The sequence below is a fragment of the Vicugna pacos genome, chromosome 18 (assembly GCF_048564905.1).
Source record: "Vicugna pacos chromosome 18, VicPac4, whole genome shotgun sequence".
Classification (NCBI taxonomy): Eukaryota; Metazoa; Chordata; class Mammalia; order Artiodactyla; family Camelidae; genus Vicugna; species Vicugna pacos.
The window spans coordinates 46971256-46995268 of NC_133004.1; the positions used below are offsets into that span (position 1 = coordinate 46971256).

Genomic DNA, 24013 nt, shown 5'->3' on the forward strand with positions numbered 1-24013 from the left:
AGCCTGGTGGGGCTGGTGGGGCCTCGGACACTTGCCTGGTAGACCTGTGGAATCTGGTACTGGGAGACGTTGCTTGCAATTGCGAGTGTGCATGAGCCTGGAGCCAGGCTCTGTGGCCACAGAGCTGTCGAGTTGAGGGGGGACGTGGAGCAGCCCTTGGTGTCCAGGGCGCAGGGCAGGGGTAGCACAGGGCAGCCCCGGAGGCGCGGAGGGCGGAGGCTGGGCAGGGGCTGTGGCCGGGTGGGCTGGGTCCCTGCTTTCCCGGGAGCACCCCAGCCACACACCAGCGGCCCGGCCTCTGGGGTTCTCCCGTGACAGTGCCCTCTTCACCTACTCCGTTGCCCCTACAGGAGGAAACCAGACAGCTTCTGGCTCAGCAGAAGTCGGCTTCCCAGTCAGACTTGCACGATGAGGAGGTCTCTCCGTCGCTGCCAAACCCCGTGGTGAAGGCCCGCCACCGCCGTGGGGGCGTGAGCGCCGAGGTGTACACGGAGGAGGACGCCGTGTCCTACGTGAGGAAGGTGGGCCCGCCCAGCCCTCACCCGCGTCCAGTCCCAGGGCCATCCCGGTGCCTGCTGGCCTGGGCCCCGCACGGCCTGGCCTGAGGCTCTTTGGGGCCGCCACTCCCAGCAGGCTTGGGAAGATTATGGGTGTGGGCGGAGGACCTTGAGTCCCGCCTTCACCCTTGAGGCTGGACCCCATGGCGGAGCCCGTCCAGTGGAGATTCTGCCCCGGCCTGGACATCGCCCTCCTCCGTCTGTGCCTCAGTGGACAGGTGCCGGGACCATGTGCACCTGCCCTGGACCCGCCCTGGATGTGGGCCTGTCATTTCCATCCCATGCCTGTCTGCAGTCAGCTTTGCTTTTTTTTTTTTGTACTTTTTGTTTTTGATCTATTTTAAAAATTTTTTATAATTATGGCAAAATATGCATAATGTGAACTTCACCATCCGTGTTAGTCAGCTCAGGCTGCTGTGACCAAGGACCGGCGGCTTGAACTGCAGACTGCGATTGCCGCGTCTGGAGGCGGGGAGTCCGAGGGGAAGGTGCCGGGGTGCGCTCCTGGTCAGGACCCTCCTCCTGGCCTCCAGTCCGGCGGCGGAGGGGGCGGGAGGCCATCACCACCCGAGGGGCACAGCCAAGTGTCAAGTTAATTTTTATTTTTTTGTTTTCCAATGTTTCAACAAGTATTTATTACCTTAAAAAAAGCCAGTGAAACAAAGAAATCAACAGAAGACATAACGCCAGGGCCTGGAGGTCTTGTGAAGCCAAGACCCCGAATTTGAGATGACACTTAAGTCGCCTCTTGGGCCACTCTGTGTCCCTTGCCTTTTCTTTCCTTATTTTTTAAATTTCAAACAACTGGCGTGCGCTTCAGATTTTAACTGTCTGCCATCACTGGGAGTGACACCTGGAAGGCTGAGCAGCCGGTTTCGAGCCACGCCACCAGTTCTCAGGGTCGGCCCAGGCCCAGTGCTCTGCCCGCCCCGGGACGCCCCCAGGTCTGACCTCCCTTGGCCTCCCCGCAGGTCATCCCCAAGGACTACAAGACCATGACGGCGCTGGCCAAAGCCATCTCCAAGAACGTGCTGTTTGCTCACCTGGACGACAGCGAGAGAAGGTAGGCACGGGGGCGTCTCTGGTCGGGCGCTGAGGCACGGGGGTGCCCGGCTCCTGGACGCACGTCGGTTTTGGAAGGGGGGCTCCTGGGGCTCACGAGGCAGGGCCGGTGTCCAGAAGTCAGGTGCTGTGCACCTGGGCTGCCTCCTCCCATGCGGGGCAGGATCTCAAGTACCTGCACGCCAACCCTGGCACAGAAGGACACCCAGGGGCCTTACGGGGGCCTGCTGTGCCCGCGCTGAAGCCGCTGCCCCGTGGGGACATCCAGCTGCCTGTCCTCGGTGCGCGGGTTCCGAGGGAGGGTGATGGCCGGCAGGGGCTCGCGGGGCCTTGGGAGGGGACACGGGGCGGTGGCCCGGGGGCTGTGAAGGGGCTGAGGTGTCGTGCTTGGGGATCGTGATCATGGAAATACCGGAGACACTGGGAAGTTTTGATAGAATATGAAGCAAAACGTCCCCCCTCAGCCAACTCCCAGGGAGCCACTGGGCGTGCTCGGGGTTTAGTTCACACACCCGTCCTGGCCGCGTTGTCACAAGCGGAAGGAGTCGCGCCCTCCAGTCGGTCCCACTTGAGAGGCCGGGAGCATCTCTGTTTGTCAGCGAAGACTTCCCGGTGGTCGTGGCGCCGTTTCCGTGGGGTTGTGTGCCGTGACCGCCTTCACGCGGGATGTGTGCACTCTTCACGGTGCGCAGCGCTCTGGGGACACGACCATCCCTGTCTGCTTGTTGGGAGTGCTTGTCTGTTTCCTTAAGACAGACTCCTCCACGTGGATCAGACTAAATGGTGTTTAAAAAATTCTTTTCTCTTGCATTTTTGGCAAACTGTAATTCTCTGTTAGGTAACTGAGCACGCTGCGAGAACAGTCCATACGAGATCTCCGAACAACACAGAACTACGTGGAATGAAGGGAGAAGGTCCCTCTGCGTCCCCGCCCCCCAGGGGCCCCCGGCCGTGGCCTTGGGTCGGACCTGTGAGTGGCCCGGACTCCTGCCCAGGGAGAGAGGTTTGGGCTCAGGATTACAAGCACTTCAGGTCCGCTCACAGGCTCGACAGGGGACGAGGGGAACATGGAGGTGTCCAGGCCCTGGGGGCCCCTGGGGCCCTGGGACTTAATCCTGGGAACCTGGGACCGTCAGCTTACGTGGCACGAAGGAACTTTGCCAACATGAAGAAGTTAAAGGTCTTGACGTGGGGGGTCATGTCGTGTAAGAGGGAGGCAGGGGCTTTGGACAGAGGAGAGCAGCCTCGTGGCCACAGAGCCGACGCCAGCCCAGGGCCACGGGCAGCCCCCAGAGGCTGGAGGAGGCGTGAGGCCCCGGCCGCACCGCGGGTCCCACCTGCTGGTGCCGACCCTGGGCGCCCACCTCCGAGACCGCGAGACGGGTGCTTGTTGTCTCCTGCCCTCGGCCTGGAGGTGCCGCTGGCAGTTGCGTCCTCGGCGCTGAGCAACCCGGGGACGCAAGTGTTGTATCTGCTGCCACGTGAACGTCAACGTCCATTTAAAATCTGTTTACGTTAAAATACAGTTTTGCGTGGGTGGTGCATCCACAGTTTCAAAGTAGAGAAGGTGCTGGGGTCCAGAGCGGGAGGCCCTCAGGCCGCTGCTTGAACCTTTCTGCCGACAGACCCTCAGGTGGGGGTTTGCAGGTGCCCGGCTGGCGGCCACACAGACCACCGTCCACTCTTCAGTCAGTTTCAGGCCCTCAGGGAGGGGCAGCTGACCGGGCCGGGGTCCAGCCGTGCCCTCCTCTCTCGGTACCGGTGCCAGCCCAAGGGTGGAGGCGTCCCTCGGGGGGGCCACATGCCGAGCGCACCTGGGCCCGCAGGCAGCGGTCGCCGCGAGAGGCCGGGAGGGGGGCCTGGGGGTGTGGTGTGGGCGTCACCCCAAAGGTACTTTGCTTGGAAGGTGGATTTTGTTCCCGGGGCCCTGGTTTCGGGCCTGGTCTGTGCTCAGCTCGTCCAGAACCAGATCCAAGTGTGAGAGCGGGTCCTTGCTTGTTGGTGGCTCCGGCAGCAGTGATGAGCCGGAGGAAACCTTGTTCCCACTCAGAGCAGCACAGTGAGCGCGGCCCGGGCCCTTGGGACGTCCGCTGACCATGCTGGGTCGGCGGGGCTGGGTGGCGGTCCAGCCCGGGTCTGCTCGGGTGCCGGGGGCTGTGGCCGTTGGAATCCCCGACGTCCCTGTCTGCCTGGAGGTCACCAGGAGCCGCGCTGGCTGTCCTCTCCGACCTGACACACGGAAGGTGAGGACAGCAGGCTCAGCAGACCGCATGCCCTGGGCTCGTTTCTCCGGTCAGCGGAGTTCCGTTGACTGGACTCATCTGCATTTCCTGGGTGCCGGGCAGAGCTGGGGAGACGGGGGCTCCTGCCCTCCAGGGCCCGCCTCGTCCGACAGGTAAATGCAAAGACTTGAGGGTGTGCGCTGCGCAGTTGTTGGAGCGGCCTGTGCACTGTGAAGTGGGGTGACCGCTCACAGCAGGTGGGGAGCTGGCGGGGTGGTACCTCCAAGGGCGTGGCTGGAGCAGAGGCTTGGGCAGGATGGCCGTGGGTCACCCCGTGGGGCAGGCCTGGTGTGCACCTGTTGGGCTTGGGGCAGCAGGGTTACGGGGGCGCAGAGACCCGTGATCTGAGTGGTTCTGGGTTCACGGAAGTGTCTTCGAGGTTCCCAGGTTCTGGCCTCACTAGACCTCACACTTCTCGTCTGCCCAGTTCCTTCCTCTTGCTGTGGCCATGCCGGGAAGCAGACGGCGGGCCCCCAGGTTGTCCTCCCCAGAGGCCCAGGGCCTCGCCCATCTCAGGGTCTGGACCACATGAGCTGGCCAAGGTCTGCAGAGGGGCCGAGAAGCGGGCTCTGTGCCCCCGAGGCCCCGCTCGTCACTGCCTTAGTCACGGGTCGCTTCCTGGAAGGGCCTGGCCTGGTCCGGTCCCTGGAGGACGGTGGCCTGAGGAAGGGAGGCCACAAAACGGGATTTCTGACACTGGGGAGCTGCAGGTTGACGGGCCCTCCGTCTCTCCCCACGGGAGCGTTTGTGGACAAATCTGAAAAATGATCTCCAGACCCGCCGGACCGCGTTCTCTGTCTTATTTGTTCCCATCGTGACAAATGCCTGTACCATAAGGTTGGTCATTTCAACCATTATAAGTGCGCAGTGGGACACCGGGCACACTCACAGTGCCGCCCAGCCAGCACACTCCTCGTTTCCGCGATGTTTCGTCACCCTGAACAGAAACATGGACGCTCAGCAGCGGCTCCCCGGCCCCACCCGGCCCCTGCTGTAATCCGTAGTCGCCTTTCTGCTTCTCCTGAGCGGCCTGTTGGAGGCATTTCAAGTCAGCGGACTCGTGAGCTCGTGTCCTGCTGTGTCCAGCTTCTCTCGCAGAGCACCACGTCCTTGGGGTTCATCCGGGCAGTCGCAGGTGTCTCAGCCTCATTCCTTTTCCAAGGGTGAGTGATACTCTGGCGTGTGGATGGGCGACAGTTTGTTTATGTTTACCAGCTGACCGGCACATGGGTGGTTTCCACCTGTCGTCCCTGTGACCCGTGCTGCTGTGGACGTGGTGTCTGAGTGCTCGGGCGTGTCCCTGAGAGAGGAGTCGCTGGGAGGAGTGATGATTCCATGGGGAGCTTTTGGAGGAATCGCAGTCTCCGTTTCTCTTTTGGCCCCACTGGACGTCAGCTGCCCTTCTCTGTGCTGCCCAGAGGGCCCCCGGGGGCGGCTGTGTTTAACGCAAACTTCTCGCAGCCATTCGTGACCCCTTCCAGCCCCCAGGCGCCAGCTGGTTCAGAAAGGTTTGGCTCAGCGCCATCCTGGCCTGAGCGCCAGCATGTCCAGGACACTGGGGTCCTGTGCCCTTGGCCCTCAGTTTCCAGAACCACATGGTTCCCTCTGCCTCTGACTTTTCTGCATCCAAGAGCCAGGTGGACAAGAAGTGGAGGAAGCAGATGGTTGGATTAATATTCCTCTTTGCCAGGTTGGCTTGGAAAGAAAGCTTTCACATGGGATGTGTCTGTTCCAGATCTTTTGTTTTGCACAGAGGAAAACTCACTTTCCAGATTGAAGCTCCAACGGGCTCCTGTTTCTGGCCACAGTCTCTACAGAAACAGGCTGATGGTTCAGGAAATGGGTTCCAGAGGGCGTGGGCAGGGAGACACTGTCTCCCGACCTTCCACAGGATACCTCCCTGTGGGCCATCCAGAGTGTGCTTTTCCAGCTGCTGGATGCAGGGCTGCACAGCGTTGTCTCCGCTTGGCTGTGGTCTGGCAAGTGCGCCCGCCTCGACGGAGGCTGCTCCCCGGCGCCTGCCCCTGGGGTAGAGCGCCAGGGTGTCCGTTTGCGGATGAATCCACCGTCGGGGGGCACCACCTGCTGCCCTGTGGCTCTTCCTGCTAAATTCAGGTTTGAGACAACCCCATGCCACGGGCTAGGTGATTTTTTTTCATTTTTCTGTTTTATTAGGTAGAATTGTTACAGTTTGACTGCATGTATACATTATGTTGCATGTAAATACATGCATAGGCTGGGTGTTTTGCTCTTGTCGGCTTATAATGGTATTTGCAGTCTGCGTGGAGGTGCTTGTGTGTCGGGAGGAGGTGAGGACTGTGTCCCTGTCCTTGGCTTTTGGGGAAGGTATTGCTTCCTGGCTGTGGGAGAGGCTTCCTCCTGCACGGGCGGCGTTGCCAGTCGGGGTTTATTGCAGGCTTTCTGTGGGTCTGTGTGGGGGCTGCGGAGCCTCAGTTTCCCCCTCTGAGAATAAACAGGATGCCCTTGGTTACAGCCACACCACCTGCCGTGGCAGAGCCCGAGTTGCAGCACAAATCTCTGGGGCTCCAAAGTGCATGTTCTGCCCAACCAGGGACAACAGTTCACACACACCTGCGTGGGAGAGGAAGGTGGGAGGGCGGCTAGTCCAGGCCATGTCGTGGGGTGTGAGGTCACCTTTCCCTGGGGCCCTGGCTTGTTGGGCCTTGGGAGTGAGAGAGGGGACTGGGGGACTGGCATTTAACACACATACACATGCACACAGGTGCACAGACACACACTCATGCTGCAGCATTTAAGGTGGAGACAGTTGCACGGTGTCATTTACAAGTTGTATAATGATGTTCTCTGGGCTTCAGTTTCCTCAAGTGTCAAATGAAGGTAATAAAACTTACCCTGAGGCTGTAGTGAGGATGGAATGAGAATGTTCATGGGCCATCATCACCACCATCACATCATCACCACCATCACCATCATCATCACCACCATCATCACCACCACCATCATCATCACATCATCGTCATCATCACATCATGATCACCATCACATCATCACCATCATCACCACCACCATCATCACCATCACCACCATCACCATCATCACCATCATCACCACCACCATCATCATCACATCATCATCACCATCACATCATCACCACCATCATCATCACCATCACATCATCACCACCATCACCACCATCACCACCATCACCATCATCACCACCACCATCATCATCACCATCACATCATCACCACCACCACCATCACATCATCACCACCGTCACCGTCACATCATGATCACCATCACATCATCACCATCATCACTACCACCGTCACCATCACATCATCACCACCATCACCATCATCACCATCATCACCACCACCATCATCATCATCACCATTACATCATCACCACCGTCACCGTCACATCATGATCACCAGCACATCGTCACCATCATCACTACCACCGTCACCATCACATCATCACCATCATGGTCATCATGATTATCATCATCTTTGTGGCCCTCTGACTTGAGGATGGGGCTAAGCTAGTCAGCTTCTGTCTGGATGAAGCTTTGCCCCTCTGAGATTGGCCTAACCATCCAGGTGGCGCCCATAGCCAGAGCCCTCTGCCCCTCAGCGCTGAGTCTGAGGAAGGGGCTGCGGTGGCCCTGAGACCACTCCACAGTGTCATTCTCTGTATCATCCTGGACCTGAGGCAGGTGATCAGGCTGCTCTGGCCTTGGGACACACAGGAAGGATCTGGAAGGCTGGCTGGTTGCTCTGTCTCTGTGAACAAAGTTTTCCAGGCCCAGTGAGGGGAGGGCCCTTGCCCCTTGCTCCAGGCCATGCACCACATGTCCGAGCTGGCACTGGGAATGGGGTGTCCTCATGCCCCAGGTGGCCCCTTCAGGGCCCTTCTGAAGAGCTGAGTCCTGGTGAGGGTACTGGTGGTGGTGGGTGCAGCCTTCTCACTTGGGTGCAGCTGTTGTGAGCAACAGCAGATCTGTTGTCCTTCCTGGGGACACAGAAGGTGGCCCTTGGGATGCTGTGGAGCCCTGAGATGTGCTGTGGGTCCCGGCTGGTCCCCTGAGGGTGCACCCCAGGCCTGTGGGGGGAGCCCTTGGGTTCAGTCAGATTCAATTAGGTTCCTTCCTGGTTCCCCCGACCAGGGTGCCTGGGACAGGGCATCCCCTGGGAGCCCCGAAAGTGTGATGGTTAGGAGGCCCTGTGTGTGCCTGTAGGGCAGGGTCCAGGCAGCAGCACTGTGCGTCCAGCCCTCTGCTGGGGCCCCCTTACTGGAGCCGCCAGATGGGCTGGCAGGCAAGGCATCTTCCTGGGCAGCCTTGCTGGCAGCGGGTCCTGCTCCCTGGGCTCTGATAAGACAGGCCTCTGGCTGCACCCCTGGTGCACAGCTGTCTGTCTCCCCCCACCCGGTGATCTCTGCGGTCTGTTTTTCCACCGGTTGTCTCAGGCCCCCAGGTGATGGGAAAAACACGCTAGTCTGCTGAATTCACACATGGCCTGGGGGACCGGCTCTGCTTCTCCAGCCTGGCTCCGTCTTTGGGGCTTACTGCTTCCCTTTAGGCAACACTGGAAAACAAAATTAGCATTTTGGGAAGTGCGGGGTCTCATCCAGGGAGATGCTTAATTGCTTGAACATGCAAAGAATTTGATTTTCTTTCTTACACAAAGCTAGGCTTGCTCCGGGCAGGGGAGACCTCCAGTCAGCACCTCGTGGGCCACGTGGCCCCAGCAGGGTTCGGAGGCTGTGCTCAGCTGGGGGGCTGAGAGCGGGTCTCTGGATCCTCCACTACACGGTGTGCTCTGGGCTAGCCCCGGACCTCAGGCCTCGTCTGTATCGTGTTGTTAGAACAATGCTGGCATTGTCGTGGCCCCTGGACAGATGAGGCACAGAGAGGTTACGCAGGTTGCCCAAGAGGGTTAGGGTTATGTTATGTCAGAGAATGTTTTGCCTGTGTTTTCTTCTTGGAGATTTATGGTGTCATGTCTTATATTTAAGTCTTTAAGCCATTTCGAGTTTATTTTTGTGTACAGTGTGAGGGAGTGTTCTGACTTGATTGATTTACATGGGGGAAAGCCACTGTTCTTTTTTAAACAAAGTCCAAGAAGGAACCAGAAAGGTGCATGGTGTCTTCCCTGTGTGGACATTTTCCGATGCATCTTCCTGGCTGGATTCTCATGTCAGCCCCACAGCCCTGCCTCTTCCTCTCAGACGTCCTCACTCTTGGGTCAGAGGGACTGGCTTCACGTTCTGGAAGATGTGACCCTCCTTACGCTGATGTGGTGTGTGTGCTGTGTCTGGTGTGTGTGTTCATGGTGTGTCTGTGTGGTGTGTATGTGGTGTGTGGTATGTGTATGTGGTATGAATGTGCGTGCTGTGTGTCTGGTGTGTCTGTGTTACGTGTGCGTGGTGTGTATGTGTGGCGTGTGTGTCTGTGTGGTGTGTGTGGTGTGTGTGTTCGTGGTGTGCCTGGTGTGTATGTGGTATGTGTGGTATGTGTATGTGGTGTGAGTGTGTGTATGTGGTGTGCGTGATGTGTGTGTGTGGCGTGTGTGTCTGTGTGGTGTGTGTGTGTTCGTGGTGTGTCTGTGTGGTGTGTATGTGGTGTGTGCTTCTTACTACAGAAAACGGTTTTTGTCTAGCATCATGAAAAGCATTGTGGTGGTTCTTCACTAGGGTAAAAATGACCACACGATTCAGTTTTTTAGCATCTGGCCGGGGCAGGGGGTCGTCAACCGCGGACGGCAGCAGGAGGGCAGCGTGTCGAGCCAGCTGAGGACGTCAGCTCCCAGCCAGGCTGGTGTATCCTCCTGCCCAGCTCGCCCCACCCTGGACTATTTGGAACAAACCATGGCCACCAGACACCCGTTTCTGCATGGTGTCCTTCCTGTCCTCACGGTCACCCCGCAGTCGATACCCGGGTTGGGGCAGCGTCTTTCTCTCCAGAAGGGGCCGGGTGGTGCTGCTGCCTGCCGTTCTGTGTGTGCGGCACGCCCTGCCCTCGGGTTCGCGTTCTTCCCATGCTGGACCCCAGCTTCCGACGGGGTCCCCCTCGCGGCCTTCCTGGGCACGGAGCACTCAGGCGGTGAGAGGAGGTCCAGACTGGGACCCGCCGCCAGCCGAGACAATCGCCGTTTTCTTCTTGTTCCTCGGACAAGCCAGCCTGCCCTGCGCTGCGCCTTGTGGGGTGACAGCTGGTTCACGCTTGTCCTTCAGAAAGAGCAACAGTTGCTAAGAGTCAGGCAAACAAAGACGTGCTCTGGCTCCCGGGAACAGCTGTGGGGAGGACACGCCGCGTACTGTCAGCTGCCAAATCCCGGTTTCCAGACCGTCTGAAGCAGAGCGCTTTAGCCCTTTGGCGCCACGGGCGCTTCCCACCCTGCCCACCTGCCCCGTGACTTCTCAGAGTTCATGCTTCCCGGTGGTGGACACAGGTCCCCTGACGTGACTGAGGCTGAACCTGAGCCGAGGGGCCGGGAGGCGGGCGGTCACCCATTCGTTCATCTGCAGCCTCGCCGCCGGTGAGACGGTGGGGGCACGGGCGCTGCTCTTCCCTCCGGGGAGGGTGCTCTTGGTGGGCAGGAGGAGATGGATTCAGAAAGCCTTGTGCTGGTCAGAAGGGGTTCCTGGTCTCTCAAAGGCATGTGAACCGGTTTCCAGACGGGGTGGGAGGTCCCCGCTCCCGTCTGCGCAGGCCTTTTGTCCCAACGAGCAGCCCTGTGCTCCAGCTCGTGGAACCAAATGGACCTGGGGGGTAGGGCCCGTCAGCCCCTGGGTGAGGAGGGGACACTGGGGCTGGAGAGCCTGGCTGGGGCGAGCTCTCGTCTGCCCAGGGATGTCTCTGGACTCTGAATCACGACTGGCAGTTGGACACATGCCCCTGGGATGGGCCAGGCAGCTTGTATCCTGCTCTAGGGCTGGAGACGCATCGTGAAATAGGCAGACTGCCCCCCCCCGCCGCCCTTTACCGAGCTCCTTCTCAGAGGAAGACAAAGCCAGCAAGTAAACAGCTCAAGTTCACAAGTGCTCAGGGGTGACAAGGACCGCCGGGAATGGGGGTGCCTGGGAGGCCTTGCTCAGAAGGAGGTTTGAGGACAAGCCGGAGGAACAGAAGAAGTGAATCAGGCTGGTGCTTGAGGAAAGAGCATTCATGCAGCAGGGGTGCAGGTGCAAAGGCCCTGGGGTCAGGGGCATGCCTGGAATGTTCAAGAATCAGCAAAGAGGCTGGAGCAGAGCCAGGCTTGAAAGGGGCGCCCCAGCCACCAGCGGCACCATGGGAGGGGAGCTGCCCAGCGTCCTGCCGGCTCGTGAAGGTGGTGAGTTGTGTCGTCTCTGGGTTCCCCGTGGTCTGTCACATAGTGACAGGTGGCACTGTAGTGTGAGTCAGTGAGTTGGCACTGAGTGGGTTGGATGTTTTTGTTGATTTTGTGTCCATTGGGGCTCCATCTGCACCAGCCCGTGAGCACCTGACATATGTAATTTCATCTGTCCCTTGCGGTCACCCTGCAGGTGTGTCTCAGTTGCTGTCTGTTTTACAGGTAAGGAGACGGGAACTCGGGGGGAAGCAGCCTGCATGGATGTGGTCCCCGCTTGGCCAGGCTGGAGTCCAGCCGGCCCGCAGGGCTCTTCCTTGCTCCCCCCTGGGGAAAGCGGCCCCCTCTCTGGACCCTGGACGCGGCTGCGTGTGCGTCGGGTGGGTCCTGTGGGGAGGAGCCCCAAGAAGCTTTACGAAGGTGGTAGGGGTTGGATGGCCCATGACCCTGGGGCCTCTAAGTTCTGGCCCAGAGTGGGGGTGACTTCAGAGGCCGTTTTAGGAAAAGGCCGAGGCCTCTGGCAGCAGAGGGTGGGGAGCACAGCTGGCCCTGGACGACCTGAGACTTGTGCCGGCCTTGCTGTTTGCAGGCTGCGTGACCTTGGCCAATGACGTCACCTCTGTGAACTTCGGGAATGTTCCCTCTGCCCTTGAAGGCAGGAGAGCCCCGGTCCCTGGGCGGGAGCCTGCTCCCGCTCAGCTGTCCATCCAGCAGGTGCTCCTGCTCTGTCCCAGGGCAGGAGAGGCGGGTGGGGGACGAGCATGTGGGAAATGCCCAGAGCCGGGGTGGGCGGGGGTCTCTGCTGGACAGAGCAGCCAGGGACGGCCTCTTGGAGGAGGGGCTGTTCCAACCCCGAAACTGAAAAATGTGTGCTGCAGAGAAGCAAGTTTCCAGCAGAGGGACAATCTGAGTGCCGATAAGAGCCTAGCGGGGCAGAACTGACAAGGCCAGCAGGGCTGGCAGCTGGTCCTGCCCTTGCTGAGGGCCGTGGGCCTCCAGCAGACTTGCTGTGTAAACCTCCAGGGCCGCCCAGACAGGGGCAGAGTGCCGAGTCTTGGCCTCTGGTTTCGAGCTCTGGGACTGACCTGCCAGGGACGGCCTCTGCAGCCGAGGTCGGCCTTCCTCGTCCTTCTCAAGCTCAACCCCCTCCCACTCTCGCCCTCAGGTCTTACCTGGGTGGACTGCCCCGAGGTGTACAAGCCTCCGGCCACCAAACATCGGACTGCTTTCCATAAGGCCCTAAAAACCAGCACCAGCGTGAGTGCTCTAAGTGACGTATCTCCACAACGAAAATGATTTCTACTCTTTCACTTTAGTAACTTAATCAGAATTTAATGTCTCAGTTTTAGTCAACTACGTGCCCAAAAAACCCCCAAGAAACTCAGTCTCGAAGGAAAATTTTAATACTTAGAGTCTCATAGACATAAGGAAAAAATCCAAAAACTCATGTATCTCCGACAGAAGCATGGGAGGGTGATCGATAAGACACCTTTAAGTGTAAGTGTTTTTTCACATTAGTTTGAGTGGGCAAACAGTGTGAATGTCCGTCCAGGCACAGAGGGAACAGCGCACAGATGCCAGCCAGAGGCTCTTCCACCCCATAGGTCGTGTTTGAAAGCGCCACTGGGTGTCCAGTCACCGTGGAGAGCCTTGCTTCTCCAGAGGAGCAGGACCGGTGGGCGCAGACGTTCCGGGGGCGTTTCGTTTCGGGACTGGCTCTCGTGGTCACGGGGACCAGGAAGTCCCACCACCCGCCATCTGCGAGCTGGACGCCCAGAGAGTTGAAGGCTCGAGGGCCAGGAGCCCTGATGTCTAACGGCAGGGGAGGGTGGACGTCCGGCTCAGGCAGAGAGCAGCTGTCGCTTCCTCCGCATTTCTGTTCTGTTGGGCCCGCGAGGGCCGGGACGGTGCCGCCCATGCCAGGGAGGGCTGTTTCCCCTCGGTCTGGCCCTCCCAGCCTCACCCGGAAGCCACATGACCCACTAAGTGGGCGTCCCTTGGCCCGGTCAGGATGATGCGAGACGCTAACTACCAGCCACGGGGTTTTATTTCATTGTCTGTTTAAAAGGTAATAGTAATTTCAGTGGTTAAAGTGTCAGTGTTTACAGAGGTCAGAAATGACTCCCTTTTGCACCTGTGTAGACGTACAATGAAATGCTTTGAATGCTTAAGGACAGAGCACGTGGCCTCACGAGAGGACCGAGTCAGGGTTTGGGAACCTAGTTCACAGGCAGCAGGGCCGTGGGGTTCCCGAGCATGGAGGCTGCAGGTGGAGGACGGATGGGGAGGCCTGGAGGCAGCAGGGACCCAAGAGAGGCCAGGCTGGAGGGGGCAGCCTGCTGGCAGTGCCAGGTTGGGCCCCGGGTTTGGCTGACGGACTTGACGGGGCCAGGCTTGGGGTGACAGCAGCCCGATGGTGGAGGTGGTGGCTGGAGAAGTGGGGTCTGGCCACAGGGCATCCTGCGGGGTGCCCAGGGAGGGCACCAGGCGGGCAGAGGTGGCCTTCGCCTCTAAGCTCGCTTTCTCCCCCCTCCTGCGGCCCCCACCTCTGTGCCCCCTTGGTCTTGCCTCCTGGGGAAACTGGGCACCCTGTCCCTGTGCAGCCGCGAGCTCCACTGACAGATCTGCTGGGCTCGAGCCCCTTCCTGTGATGGCTGGGCCGGTGGCCAGTTTCTGTGTTTAAATCCTGGTTTTCATTGCGTTCGCTCGACGCGGCTCACTCCTGACTCCTTGTGTGAAGGCTCGGCTTCTCTGCGGGCAGGTTCCTCGTCGTGCGATTTCGTGTGACTGATCACGAGTTTGGCGGGTCCAGACTCAGAAGGGCCACTTCCAGGCCAGGCTTTCGCGGAAGACAAGGCTTAGCCGTTGGAGACGATGGTGGTTCTGAAAAAGCAGTGCGGGGGGGACGCGGCTTTGCTGTTTTGCCATCTGTGATTTTGTCGCTGCTGCGACCCAGAGCCTGGAGAGGAAGAGCCCGTGTCATCTGTGTGCCCCCTGCCGTCGCTCGCTGCTCATGAGTCTGAACGTTCCTGTCTTAGGATTTATGCCCCGACCATCCAGAAGCACTGAGACCGTTCCCTTGGAAAACCGGTGAGACTGAGGCTCCTCAGGGCCTGGCTCAGCCGTCCAGCGTGAACTTGGGCTCCCCTGTCCTGCTTCTGTCCTTTCCCAGGTGCGTGTCCGTGGGCGGATGGCTTACCTGACCCAGGGTCCACCTGCAGGGCGTCAGCAGCCGGAGGTGGGCGTCGAGAGTGGGATTTTTAGAGCTCCCTGGCCAGTTGAGGGCTGCTTGGGGTGGGGGCTGCCATCTCGTCTGTGCAGACCTGGTGGGGGCGGGCGGTGGCTGCGGGGCTGCGGGGGAGGGGAGGCCGCCGCTGTGGACACCCTCGTGCGCGTCTGCGTGGACACACGTTCTCGTTTCCCTTGGATGGGCTCCTAGCGGAGGAATTTCTGGGTCGTATGCTAACTTCATGTCTGACTTTTTAGGAAACCACCCAACTGTTTTCCGAAGCGGCTGCACCGTGCACACTGCCCGCCGCGCTGCACAAGCGCCCGTTTCTCCACGCCCGCGCTGGTGTTCCGTGCCGTCTGTCCTCTGATTGCAGTCGCTGTGTGGGTGCGTGGGGGAATCTGGTGGTGGTGGTGTTTGCATTTCCCTGATGACTGCTGAGATCGGGTGTCTTTTCATGTGCTTCTTAGCCGTTTGTACAACTTCTTTGGCAAAATGTCTGTTCAGATCTTTTGCTCACTTTTTGAGTCCTGGTCTTTGTGCTGTTGAGTTTCAGGAGCTCTCTGTCTGTTCTGGATACGAGCCCCTCATCAGATGCATGGACTGCAGGTGTCTTCTCCCAGTCTGTGGTTTGGGCATTTCATTTTCTGAACGGTGTCTTTTAAAATCCAATTAATCAACTTTTTTGTTTCGTGAATCATGCGTTTGTTGTCATATCTAAGAAATCTGTGCCTCACCCGCATCAATGAAGACTTTCTCTTAGAAGACGTTTTCTTCTGAAAGTGTTTCATTGTTTCAGCTCTTCCATTTAGGTCTGTGATCCATTTTGAGCTACTTTTTGTGTGTGGTGTGAGGTAGGGGTCTAAGGTCATTTTTCTCATGTGGATTTCCAGCTGTCCCATCACCATTCGTGGGGAAGGCTGTGATTCCTGCAGTGACCTGTCCTGGAACTTGGTCAAAACTCAACTGACCATAAATGTGGGGGTTTGTTCCTGGGCCCTCAGCTCCGCTCCGCTGGCCTGTGTGCCACCTCGTCACCCCGATGCTGCAGTCTCGATGACTGTGGCTCCGCAGTCAGCTGTGAAATCAGGCCGTGGAAGCCCTCTCCCGCTTTGTTCTTCTCTTTCAGAACCGTCTGGGCTATTTTAGGCCCTTTGCATCTCCATATGAATTTCAGATAACTTTCTATTTAAAAAGTCTGCATTGAGTTTATAGATCAGTTTGGTGCAGAAGCAGCATCTTGCCAGGATCGAGGCTTCTAAGTCCTGGACGAGCCGCCTCCCCGTTCACCGAGCTCGTTCACTTCTCGGCGGTGCTCTGCTGTCTTCCGAGGGCACGTCTTGCACTCTTATTGGCGAATGGACCCTCCTCTGTCTCATGCCTGGTGGTGCTCTTGTGGAGAAGATAGCACCTTCGCAGGGCGAGCCGGCTGTGGCCAAGGACAGTGTGGTTGTGAGGGTCTCTGGGGGGTGGGCCTCAGGGAGGGAGGGGCGGGGCCCAGCGAGGAGGGAGCCGGTGTCCTGCACCAAGACAGCCTCTGGGGCCGACGGGCTGGGCGGGGCACCCAGGGCTCTGGGTTTGGGGCGTGGGCTCCAGCTCCTGAGGCCTTGGGGGACCATCTGTCAGTCACGACCAAGGGTGTTACCTCCACTCTGGGAGCCGGGTGAGGTCTCTGAGCTGGCTTGTCATTGGTGAGGCGTGTTCACTGACTGCTGCAAGAGGCCTCTGGGACTAGTCGGGAACAGTATTCCGAGGCAGGCTCGGCGGGCCACCCCCTCCTCCGGGGAGGGCGCGGGAGCCACGGCAGAGCCGCCCTGAGCTGCGGGGGGCGCACGAGCCCGCCGCGGGGGGGTTCAGGTCGCCCGTGCGGGGTCAGCGCACCCGGTGTTGGCGCTCCCCTGTCCTGCTGGTTTGTCCTTTATCCTTTTAAAGGTGCGTTTTGGATTCGCAGTCGTCGGGAAGAGCGGCATTCTCTCTTCTCCTCAGGTTCACAGTGTGTCTGAAGCATTCCAGCCAAACGCGCCGTGAAACCGCCGCCCGGGCTGAGAGCGGAGGGGCTCCGCGGTGCGGAGAGCGGCCCGCCGCGCCGTGGGGCCCTGCGCTGCGCACAGCCCGCTAACGGGCTCTCAAGTTTTGCCTGTCTCAAACCTTTGTGTAAATGGAGGCGTTCTGTTTGTATTCCTGTGTGTCTTACTTTTCGTTCAATACCATGTTTTGAGATTTGTGAATAGTGAAGAATGTAGCTGTAGTTCATTTTTTTTTTGAGATGAAATTCACATAACATAAAATTCACCAGTTTTAAAGTGAACGGTTCGGTAGCATCTAGTCCATCAGCACGCTGTGCAGCCGCCGCCTCCATCCGGTTCTGCGACGTGAGCTCCGCCCTGGAGGGAGACCCCGTGCCCTTCACGGTCACTCCCCAGCCCACCCACTGGCCACAAATCTGCTTTTTGTCTCTGTGGTTTTGCCCTTACTGCCCGCTTCACACAAACGAGGTCATTCACTACGTGCTCTTTGGTGTCTGGTTTCTGTCATTTAACACGGTATTTCCGAGCCTCGCTGGTCTCCTAACACGTGTCAGAACTTCATTCCTCTTTGTGGCTGAATCGTGGTCCGTTGTATGGGTGGACCACATTTTGTGTATCCATCATAGTCATAAAAACGCTCAGAAAAACGGGAATGGAGAGGAACGTCCTCAGTTAGATAAGGGAGGCCTGCAAAACCTATGGCTGACATCATTCTTGACAGCAAGAGACTAGAAGCTTCCCCACTAGGATCAGGAACAGGGCAAGGGTGTCCCCTCTCACCACGGCTTCTCAGCTTCGTACTGGACGTCCTCGCTGGTGCAATGAGACAAGAAGAGGAATACAAGGTGTACAGCTTGGAGAGAAGAAATTCAACTGTCTTCAGTCGTTTCCGTGGAGACGCTCCCAAGGCATCTGCAGAAATTCCTAGAGCTAATCTGTGAGTTCGATCAGATCAGTCTACAAGATTAACACACAAACGTTGATCCCGTTTCCATATAGTAACGATTAACACGTGTAAACCGATTAAAAGAGGGCACCCCTGCAGTTACTCCAAGTAGAAGGAAAGGCTTTTGTATAAACTTACCCCATACAGGACACTTGAAATGGTAAAACGCTGATGAGAGGAATCAAAGAAACCTCACGATGGAGAGCCTCGCCTGGTCACGGATCCGAAGCCTCAACGTAGCAAAGATGTCAGTTCTCCCCAGATTAGTGTTCAGGTTTAATGCGGTTGCTACCAGTGATCTCAGCAGGTTTTCTGGGTGGGTGTCCACAAGCTCATACCAAGATTTATGTGGAAAGATACAGGACCTAGAATGGCCGGGTCCACACTGGAAGGGACCGCCTGGGGGGGGGGCTCGCTCTGCTGAGTTAGCTGATTGCCGAGCTGCAGCGATCGAGACGCGACGCGTACTCAGCGGGACAGGACAGGGAATCCGGAAACAGACCCACAGGATGCGCCCAGCTGGCGTCTGACGAAAGTGTGAGAACTGCTCAGTGGAGGAAGGATAGTCTTTTCCTGCAGACAAGCTGGCGCAGTTGGAGTCGCTGGCCAACAAACGAACCTCGGTCTCCATCACGTCTTACTGAAACGTCAGCTCCAAGCGAGTCCCAGACGATGTGAACTGTAGCGCTTCTGGGGAAGCCCAGGAGAGAACCTCTGGGCCTGGGACTGGGCAGGAGCAGCGAGTCCTCAGGCTCGGCCTGAGCCGAAGAGGGAGGATGGGTAACTCGGGCCCGTCCAGGTTTAAAGCACCTGCTCTTCGAAAGGCCCTGTGAAGAAGGGGAGAGACAGCCTGCAGGCCGGGGGGAGGCGTTCAGACCACGCTCCTGAGCAAGGGCCAGTGCCCAGCACAGGAAGGCCTCTCGTGACGCAGCAGCGGCAGCGGAGATGCCTGACTGGAGAGGAAGCTCAGTGGAGGACGGGCACGTGAGGGGAGGCGCCCTCCTCAGCGGCAGGGAGGCCCAGGCAAAGCCCCGAGAGCTGTCCCACAGGGCGGCCGCGGTGAAACCCAGGGCCCCACTGGCGGCCCCGCCGGGGGGCGCAGAGGGACCGGCTCTCCCGCCCTCGCGGGTGCGAGTGTCCGTTGTCAGAGCCTGGAAAGCAGTCACAGTTCCTCAGGAAACTAGACATGTGACTGCCGCGCGACCTCGCCATCGCACCCCAGGGCGTCTGTCCAGGGAAATGGGGAAGTGTGTTCACGCAGAAACCCCAACGTTCACTTAGCTCACAGCAGTTTTATCGGTAACAGCCCCAACCCGGAGGCACCCCGGGTGCCCTTCGATGGGCGCATGTGCCCCGGAAAGGCGTCAGCCCGAATGCGCGACACGCCGCACCTGGTAGGTCTCTGGCCACACCAGAGGAAGAGGGCCGGTCCCCAGAGGCTGCATGCCGCGTGGCCTGTTTAAATGGCACTCTCCAAGTGACAGCGCTACCGAGATGGAGGCAGGCTGGCGGTGGCTGGGGTCAGGTGCTGGGCCGGGGCGGCGGGGGCGGGGCCGGGAGCACCTGAGCAGGTGGAGACAGACGCCCCGGCCGTCTCCGTATTATTCCTTGCAGCTCGTGGCCATCAGCTGGGAGGTGCCGGCCACCTGGTGTCACTGTGCTCCAGCCGTTGGAGGAGGAGGGAGCTGACGGGGATAAGGGACCATTCTGGGGGACGGTAGGGCCAGGGGTGGCAGCAGGACCCCCAGTCTGGGCGTTGGGCGAGCATTGTGCTTCGTGGGGCAGGAACGCAGCGGTCACAACCGTCGGTGCCTGCGCCCCGAGCTGGGCGCTGATGCTTCTACGGGTCTGTCAGCCGCTCCGTCTCACAGAGGAGGGGTGACCTGCCGGGCCCCTGCCTGAGGGAGCTGCTGCCCGCCGAGCCCATCGGCCTGAGCTGAGCCCTAGAAGGCTGAGGCTGCTATCCCTTCTGTCCGCCTGCTCACAGGCCCTCTTGCGGCCGTCTCAGGGGTGGGGGAGAGAGTGTTTCGCAGGACAGAGTCCCGGGGGTCTTGGAAGCGCGGATGCAGCCCCAGCCTCCGGGCTCCAGGCCTGCATTCCAGGGTCCTGGGGAGCTGGGGCGCAAGTGAGCGGCATGTCCACGCCCACCACTGGTCAGGCCCTCAGGCCCTCAGGCCCTGCGGCCAGCCCCCTGGGGTCCCTGGGCTTCAGCGGGCATCTGGCCCGGAGTCTCGGACACTCCAGGGCCTTCGGGGAAGCTGACCAGGTGAGCGGGGCCACCAGCAGTGGGGACCCCAGCGTGGCGGCCTCTGCCCTGGGGAGTAGGCCTGGGTGGCCAGGCCTCAGATTTCCCCAGGGAGGCTTAATGTCCAGGTTCTTGTGAAATCTAATTGTTTCTTGCCCTTTGACTTCATTTTTAAACTTTTATTTTGAAAATATTTCAGACAGAAGAGTTTCAAGAGCATAAGCCTTTGCCCAGATTCGCCGCTGGCTCTCGTGCGCGCGCGTTTGCTTCAGGGCTCTGTGCCTGGCGTCTGCGTCTTCTGATCGGCGTGACGCAGACGGTCACTCTTCGTACCATTGCTTCGCTTGGGAGTAAGTGACCCCCTCACATCCCTCAGTGCCTCTCCTGAGAACAGCGACGCCCAGAGGGTGGTTGTCACATTGGGGTTTTTCAGGGACATGGCACTCGGAGCCGACCGGGACTCACAGTCTGCCCCGATTTCTGAAGTGCCCAGAGCCGTGGTCGGAGAGTTTGGTCTGAGGTTTGCTCACGATTGGAGCCAGTTGCTCATTTCTCTGGGAAAACCACTGCATTACATCCCTGCCTCAAGAGTGGGCAAACAGCTCAAGCATTTTGAGGACACCGGGAGGCCCAGACCATGGTCCTGCCGTCTGACCCACTGTCTCGGGCCCCGTCTGTGCCCTCGTCCTGGTCCGACCTTGGGCAGCCATGCAGGTCGGGCTGCGGCCACCACCCTGTTCCCTGCCTGAGCGGGTGCAGGAGCTGCTGGCTCTGCCATCTTCTGTTGGGTTTGGAGCCCAGCTCGCTGGGGTCTAGCTGGGGAACCTCAGCCAGATACACGGTTCCTCTGAGTATTTGCTTCCAAATTTAAGCCTCTCAAGGGCCAAATGAGAAGTGAGAAAATACAGGTCCAATTTCCTAGAGCGGTGCTGGGCCTGGAGGAGAAGGAAGTCCACATTCTTCAGGGAGCACTGCCCTGCCGACAATCCTCTCCTGCCCTCCTCCCCTCCCCCTCCCCTCCTCCCTCCTTCTTTCCTTTCCTGGACCACCCCTCCCCTCCCCCTCTTCCCTCCCTCCGTCCCCCACCCCCCCAACACACAAATCCAGTATCCTTTGGGCCGAGCCAGTCCTGGGGGTGAGATTCAGAGGCCGTTCTATGTTGGTGGAGGTCAGCGTTATCCTGGGTCGGGGGAGGTGGGTGGTCCAGGAACAGAGCAGGGGAATGCGGAAGGCTCCCTGGGCAGTAGGTCCCGAAGGGGAGCAGGACTGAGTCGGCAGTGTGTCCGGGCAGAGGGGCCATGTGGGGGTGCCCGGTGCCTTTGGGGACAGCAGCCTGTGTGGCTGGGGCGAGGCCTTGTGAGGAGCTGAGTGCCTCACGTCAGGGGCTGCGGGTGGGGTCTTTGAAAATAGAGGCAGAGACCAGAGGCCATCTGTTCTAAACACACCCACACTTATGGCCTTGAAGGTGGCCAGGGTGTGGGTAGAAGCGGCCTGGCTCTGAAGGGGGGGATTCTGGCCACCTGGGGGGAGGCAGAGCCTGGGGGCCCCGGCAGCAGGGAGCCTGCATCCGTATGTGCATGTTTATCTGCGTGTGTGCCTTGGGGTGGCGGGCAGGGTCTCCTCTGGGGTCTGCCTGTGGCTGTGCTCGGGGCTGGGACCCGTCTGGTCCCTGGGCCCGACAGGTGTGGCCCATGAAACCCTCCTACCTGCCTTCCTGGCGTGCGAGGCACCGGCGAGCGTGTGGAGGGGTGGCCACTGTGCCTGCGGGGCAGGCAGGTCAGGCCAGGCGTCCAGCCCCCGCACTGCCACGTGGAACCTCAACAGTCCGGAAGTGTGGGCCCTCTGGGAATCGAGGCATCTACGCCCGTGTCCTCCGTGAACTTGGGACCCCGGCCCCGCAGCTCAGAGCCCCGGGCACAGCCTGAGGGCGGGAGACGTTGTCCCAGAGCTGGTCTCTGCAGAGCAGGCAGGATCCCCAGGCCACCCCTGGAGGAGAGAGGGTCTTTCCAGGTGTGGTGCTCTGTGGGTGTCCGGCAGAGTGACTTGTTCAGAATGATGCTTTTTAATGAAGTAACAGGTAACAGGGTCCGTGCTGGCCTGATGGGGGTGTAAACAGGCCCCGTCCCTGCACCTGCCACTCCCAGGCCCTGCCAGCCGTGTGGGTGCGTGCACCCACGGAGCTTGGGAGCTTCGTCCTGTGCCCGGGGACGAGCCTCACCAAGGGCCGGCTTCACACACAGTGGTTCTCTGGGCTGCCCGTGGTGCTGGGTGCTTTGGGCCGGTGGCACCCCCTCTCTGGACCTCAGGCCGGGAGCGGCTCCATGAGACAAAAGTCCAGGCTGCTGTCTGCGAGTGGCCACAGCTGTGTTCTGTGACCAGCAGGTGCTGTTGAAATCGAATCAGCCGTCACCGTCGTGAAACCCAGGAGGCGGCACGGAGACTGCTGGGTTTCCATCCTTCGAGCGCTGGGCCGTCCGCTGCCCTGGCCTCATTCCACACAGGCTGTGGGCCTCATGCCAGGCAGGGGTGTGCTCCTGGCCCCCCACCCCAGCCTTTGGGCCTGTGGGCGGCTGAGTTTGTGAGTTTGCAAGCCTTCTCTGTCTCCACAGCCCCAAGGGCACCTCCAGCTCTGAGAGCCATGAGCCCCTTTGGTGGCACAACCCCCAGGTGCCTTTACCCCGGGGTGGCCGTGAGGGCCAGGAGGGGCGGCTGACTGCCCATGGGCCTGCCTTTTAAAAGCTATGTGTTTTCAATCAGGATAAAATTCCAGGGCCAATTAAAAACAGTAACAATAGAAGCAATCAGAGGTCTCTGGGTTGGCCACGTTTCCTCCGTGTGCACGAGCCACAGGGCTCCTGTGCATCTGCAGAGACCATCACCATGTCCACAGACCTCAGGTGCGCGCTCACTGAGCATGGGCCCCAGGGCACCTGGAGCATCTCCCCCGCAGGCAGTTTGCTGTTGGTCCTCCAGACCCCGCCCCTCTGACCGCTGGCCCCTCTCTGCTGCCCACCTGCAGTCACCAACATCACCCTCACGGCACCCAGCCCTGCCCCGCCCAGCCTCAGCCGGGTCCCGGCGCGGGTGAGGGGCATGAGTCTGCTGCCCTCAGTGCAGGCAGCACCGGGCCCTTTGAAGCAGCCCTGTGGGGCTTAGCAGCCACTGAAAGAGCCCCCCACCCGGCCCCCCGTGCCCTGGACGTGGCGTTTCCAGGGGCCCTGCAGACACGCCGCTGCGTCTCCTGCCCACGCGCTGGCAGCGGGTCTGGCGGGTCTGGCGGCTCTGACGACACCGGCTGCCTGGCTCTTAGGACTGATCCCCGGGCTTGTTGGGTTTAAAATAAGCAAGATGCCTTTTATCCTAGAAAACGTTTCCTGCCCTGGAAAGCAGGGGTGAGAGAGGAGGCTGGGAAGGCCTCCAGGGTCCCGTGTTCGCCCCTCCTGACCTGGTCGTGGCCTGCGCGGGGTTGGGGGCATTTGAGGAGGGGCTCTGTTACGGACAGCTGTCACACCGGGGGCATGCCCGCACTGGCGGCCTGGGACTCCTGGGACACCGGGACTAGCACTGGTCCTGGGTGCACAGCAGCAACATCCACCCCTGCCCTTGGGGGTCAGCCTGGGCGGGGTGGGGGCATCACCCGCTCTGCAAACCCAGGCCTCTCCTTGGAGGATTTCCAGGAAGTGAGTACAGGGCTGTTCAGGTGGGGGGATGGGCAAGGATGCCCCATCTCCCAGCCAAGGAATCTGGGCCACAAACCAGATGATGCTGCCCCCTCCCAGGCCGGCGGGAGAGGGGCCACACTGACCCAGGCCTGTACCGATGGGCCCGGTGGTGGCCGGCCGTCTCAGGACCCAGCACCCTCCTGCACTGCTGCTCCTCCTCTGGCCTCCGCCTGGCCAGCCTCTCCTCCTCCACCCTTGGAGGAAGATCCAGAACCCAGTGTGGAGACGCCCGCCTGTCCTCTGCTGACGGTGGGTGGGTGGGCTTTGCGGCTAGCAGTGCAGGGGCTTGTCCCCTTGGCCCAAGGCCTTGTCCCTGAGGCGCCGGTGCAGAGGTGGCGATGAGGTTTCCAGCCCCGAGCTCAGGGATGGCATGGGATAGGGGTCAAGCCAGGAGCCTTCAGTGCCCAGCCTCTGTCTCTAGTGGACCATCCGCTGCTGCAGGCGTCCTCCTGACCGTGGCCCAGGGCCGAGGAAGCCACGTCACTCCTGACCACCGTCCACGAAGTGGCAGTGGCCCCTTCCGCGGTCTTTGCCAGGTGGCCCGGGGGGAGAGGATGTTCTCACTCTGGCTCTGACCTCTGCTGGTGCCCTGCAGTGGAGTGAGCTGGGGAGAGGGTGGGCCCAGCA

General features: G+C 59.9%; 1 protein-coding gene across 4 annotated transcripts in view; it reads left to right on the forward strand.

Annotated features, from left to right (window-relative positions):
* PRKAR1B (protein kinase cAMP-dependent type I regulatory subunit beta) overlaps positions 1-24013 on the forward strand; it is a 92800-nt gene that overhangs the window by 26878 nt on the left and 41909 nt on the right. For all 4 annotated transcript variants that reach the window (XM_072943508.1, XM_072943506.1, XM_072943507.1 and 1 more), the window contains 2 exons: positions 351-521; positions 1529-1620. In XM_072943508.1, coding sequence (XP_072799609.1) covers positions 351-521; positions 1529-1620 — 263 coding nt within the window. The remainder of the gene's footprint in view (positions 1-350; positions 522-1528; positions 1621-24013) is intronic.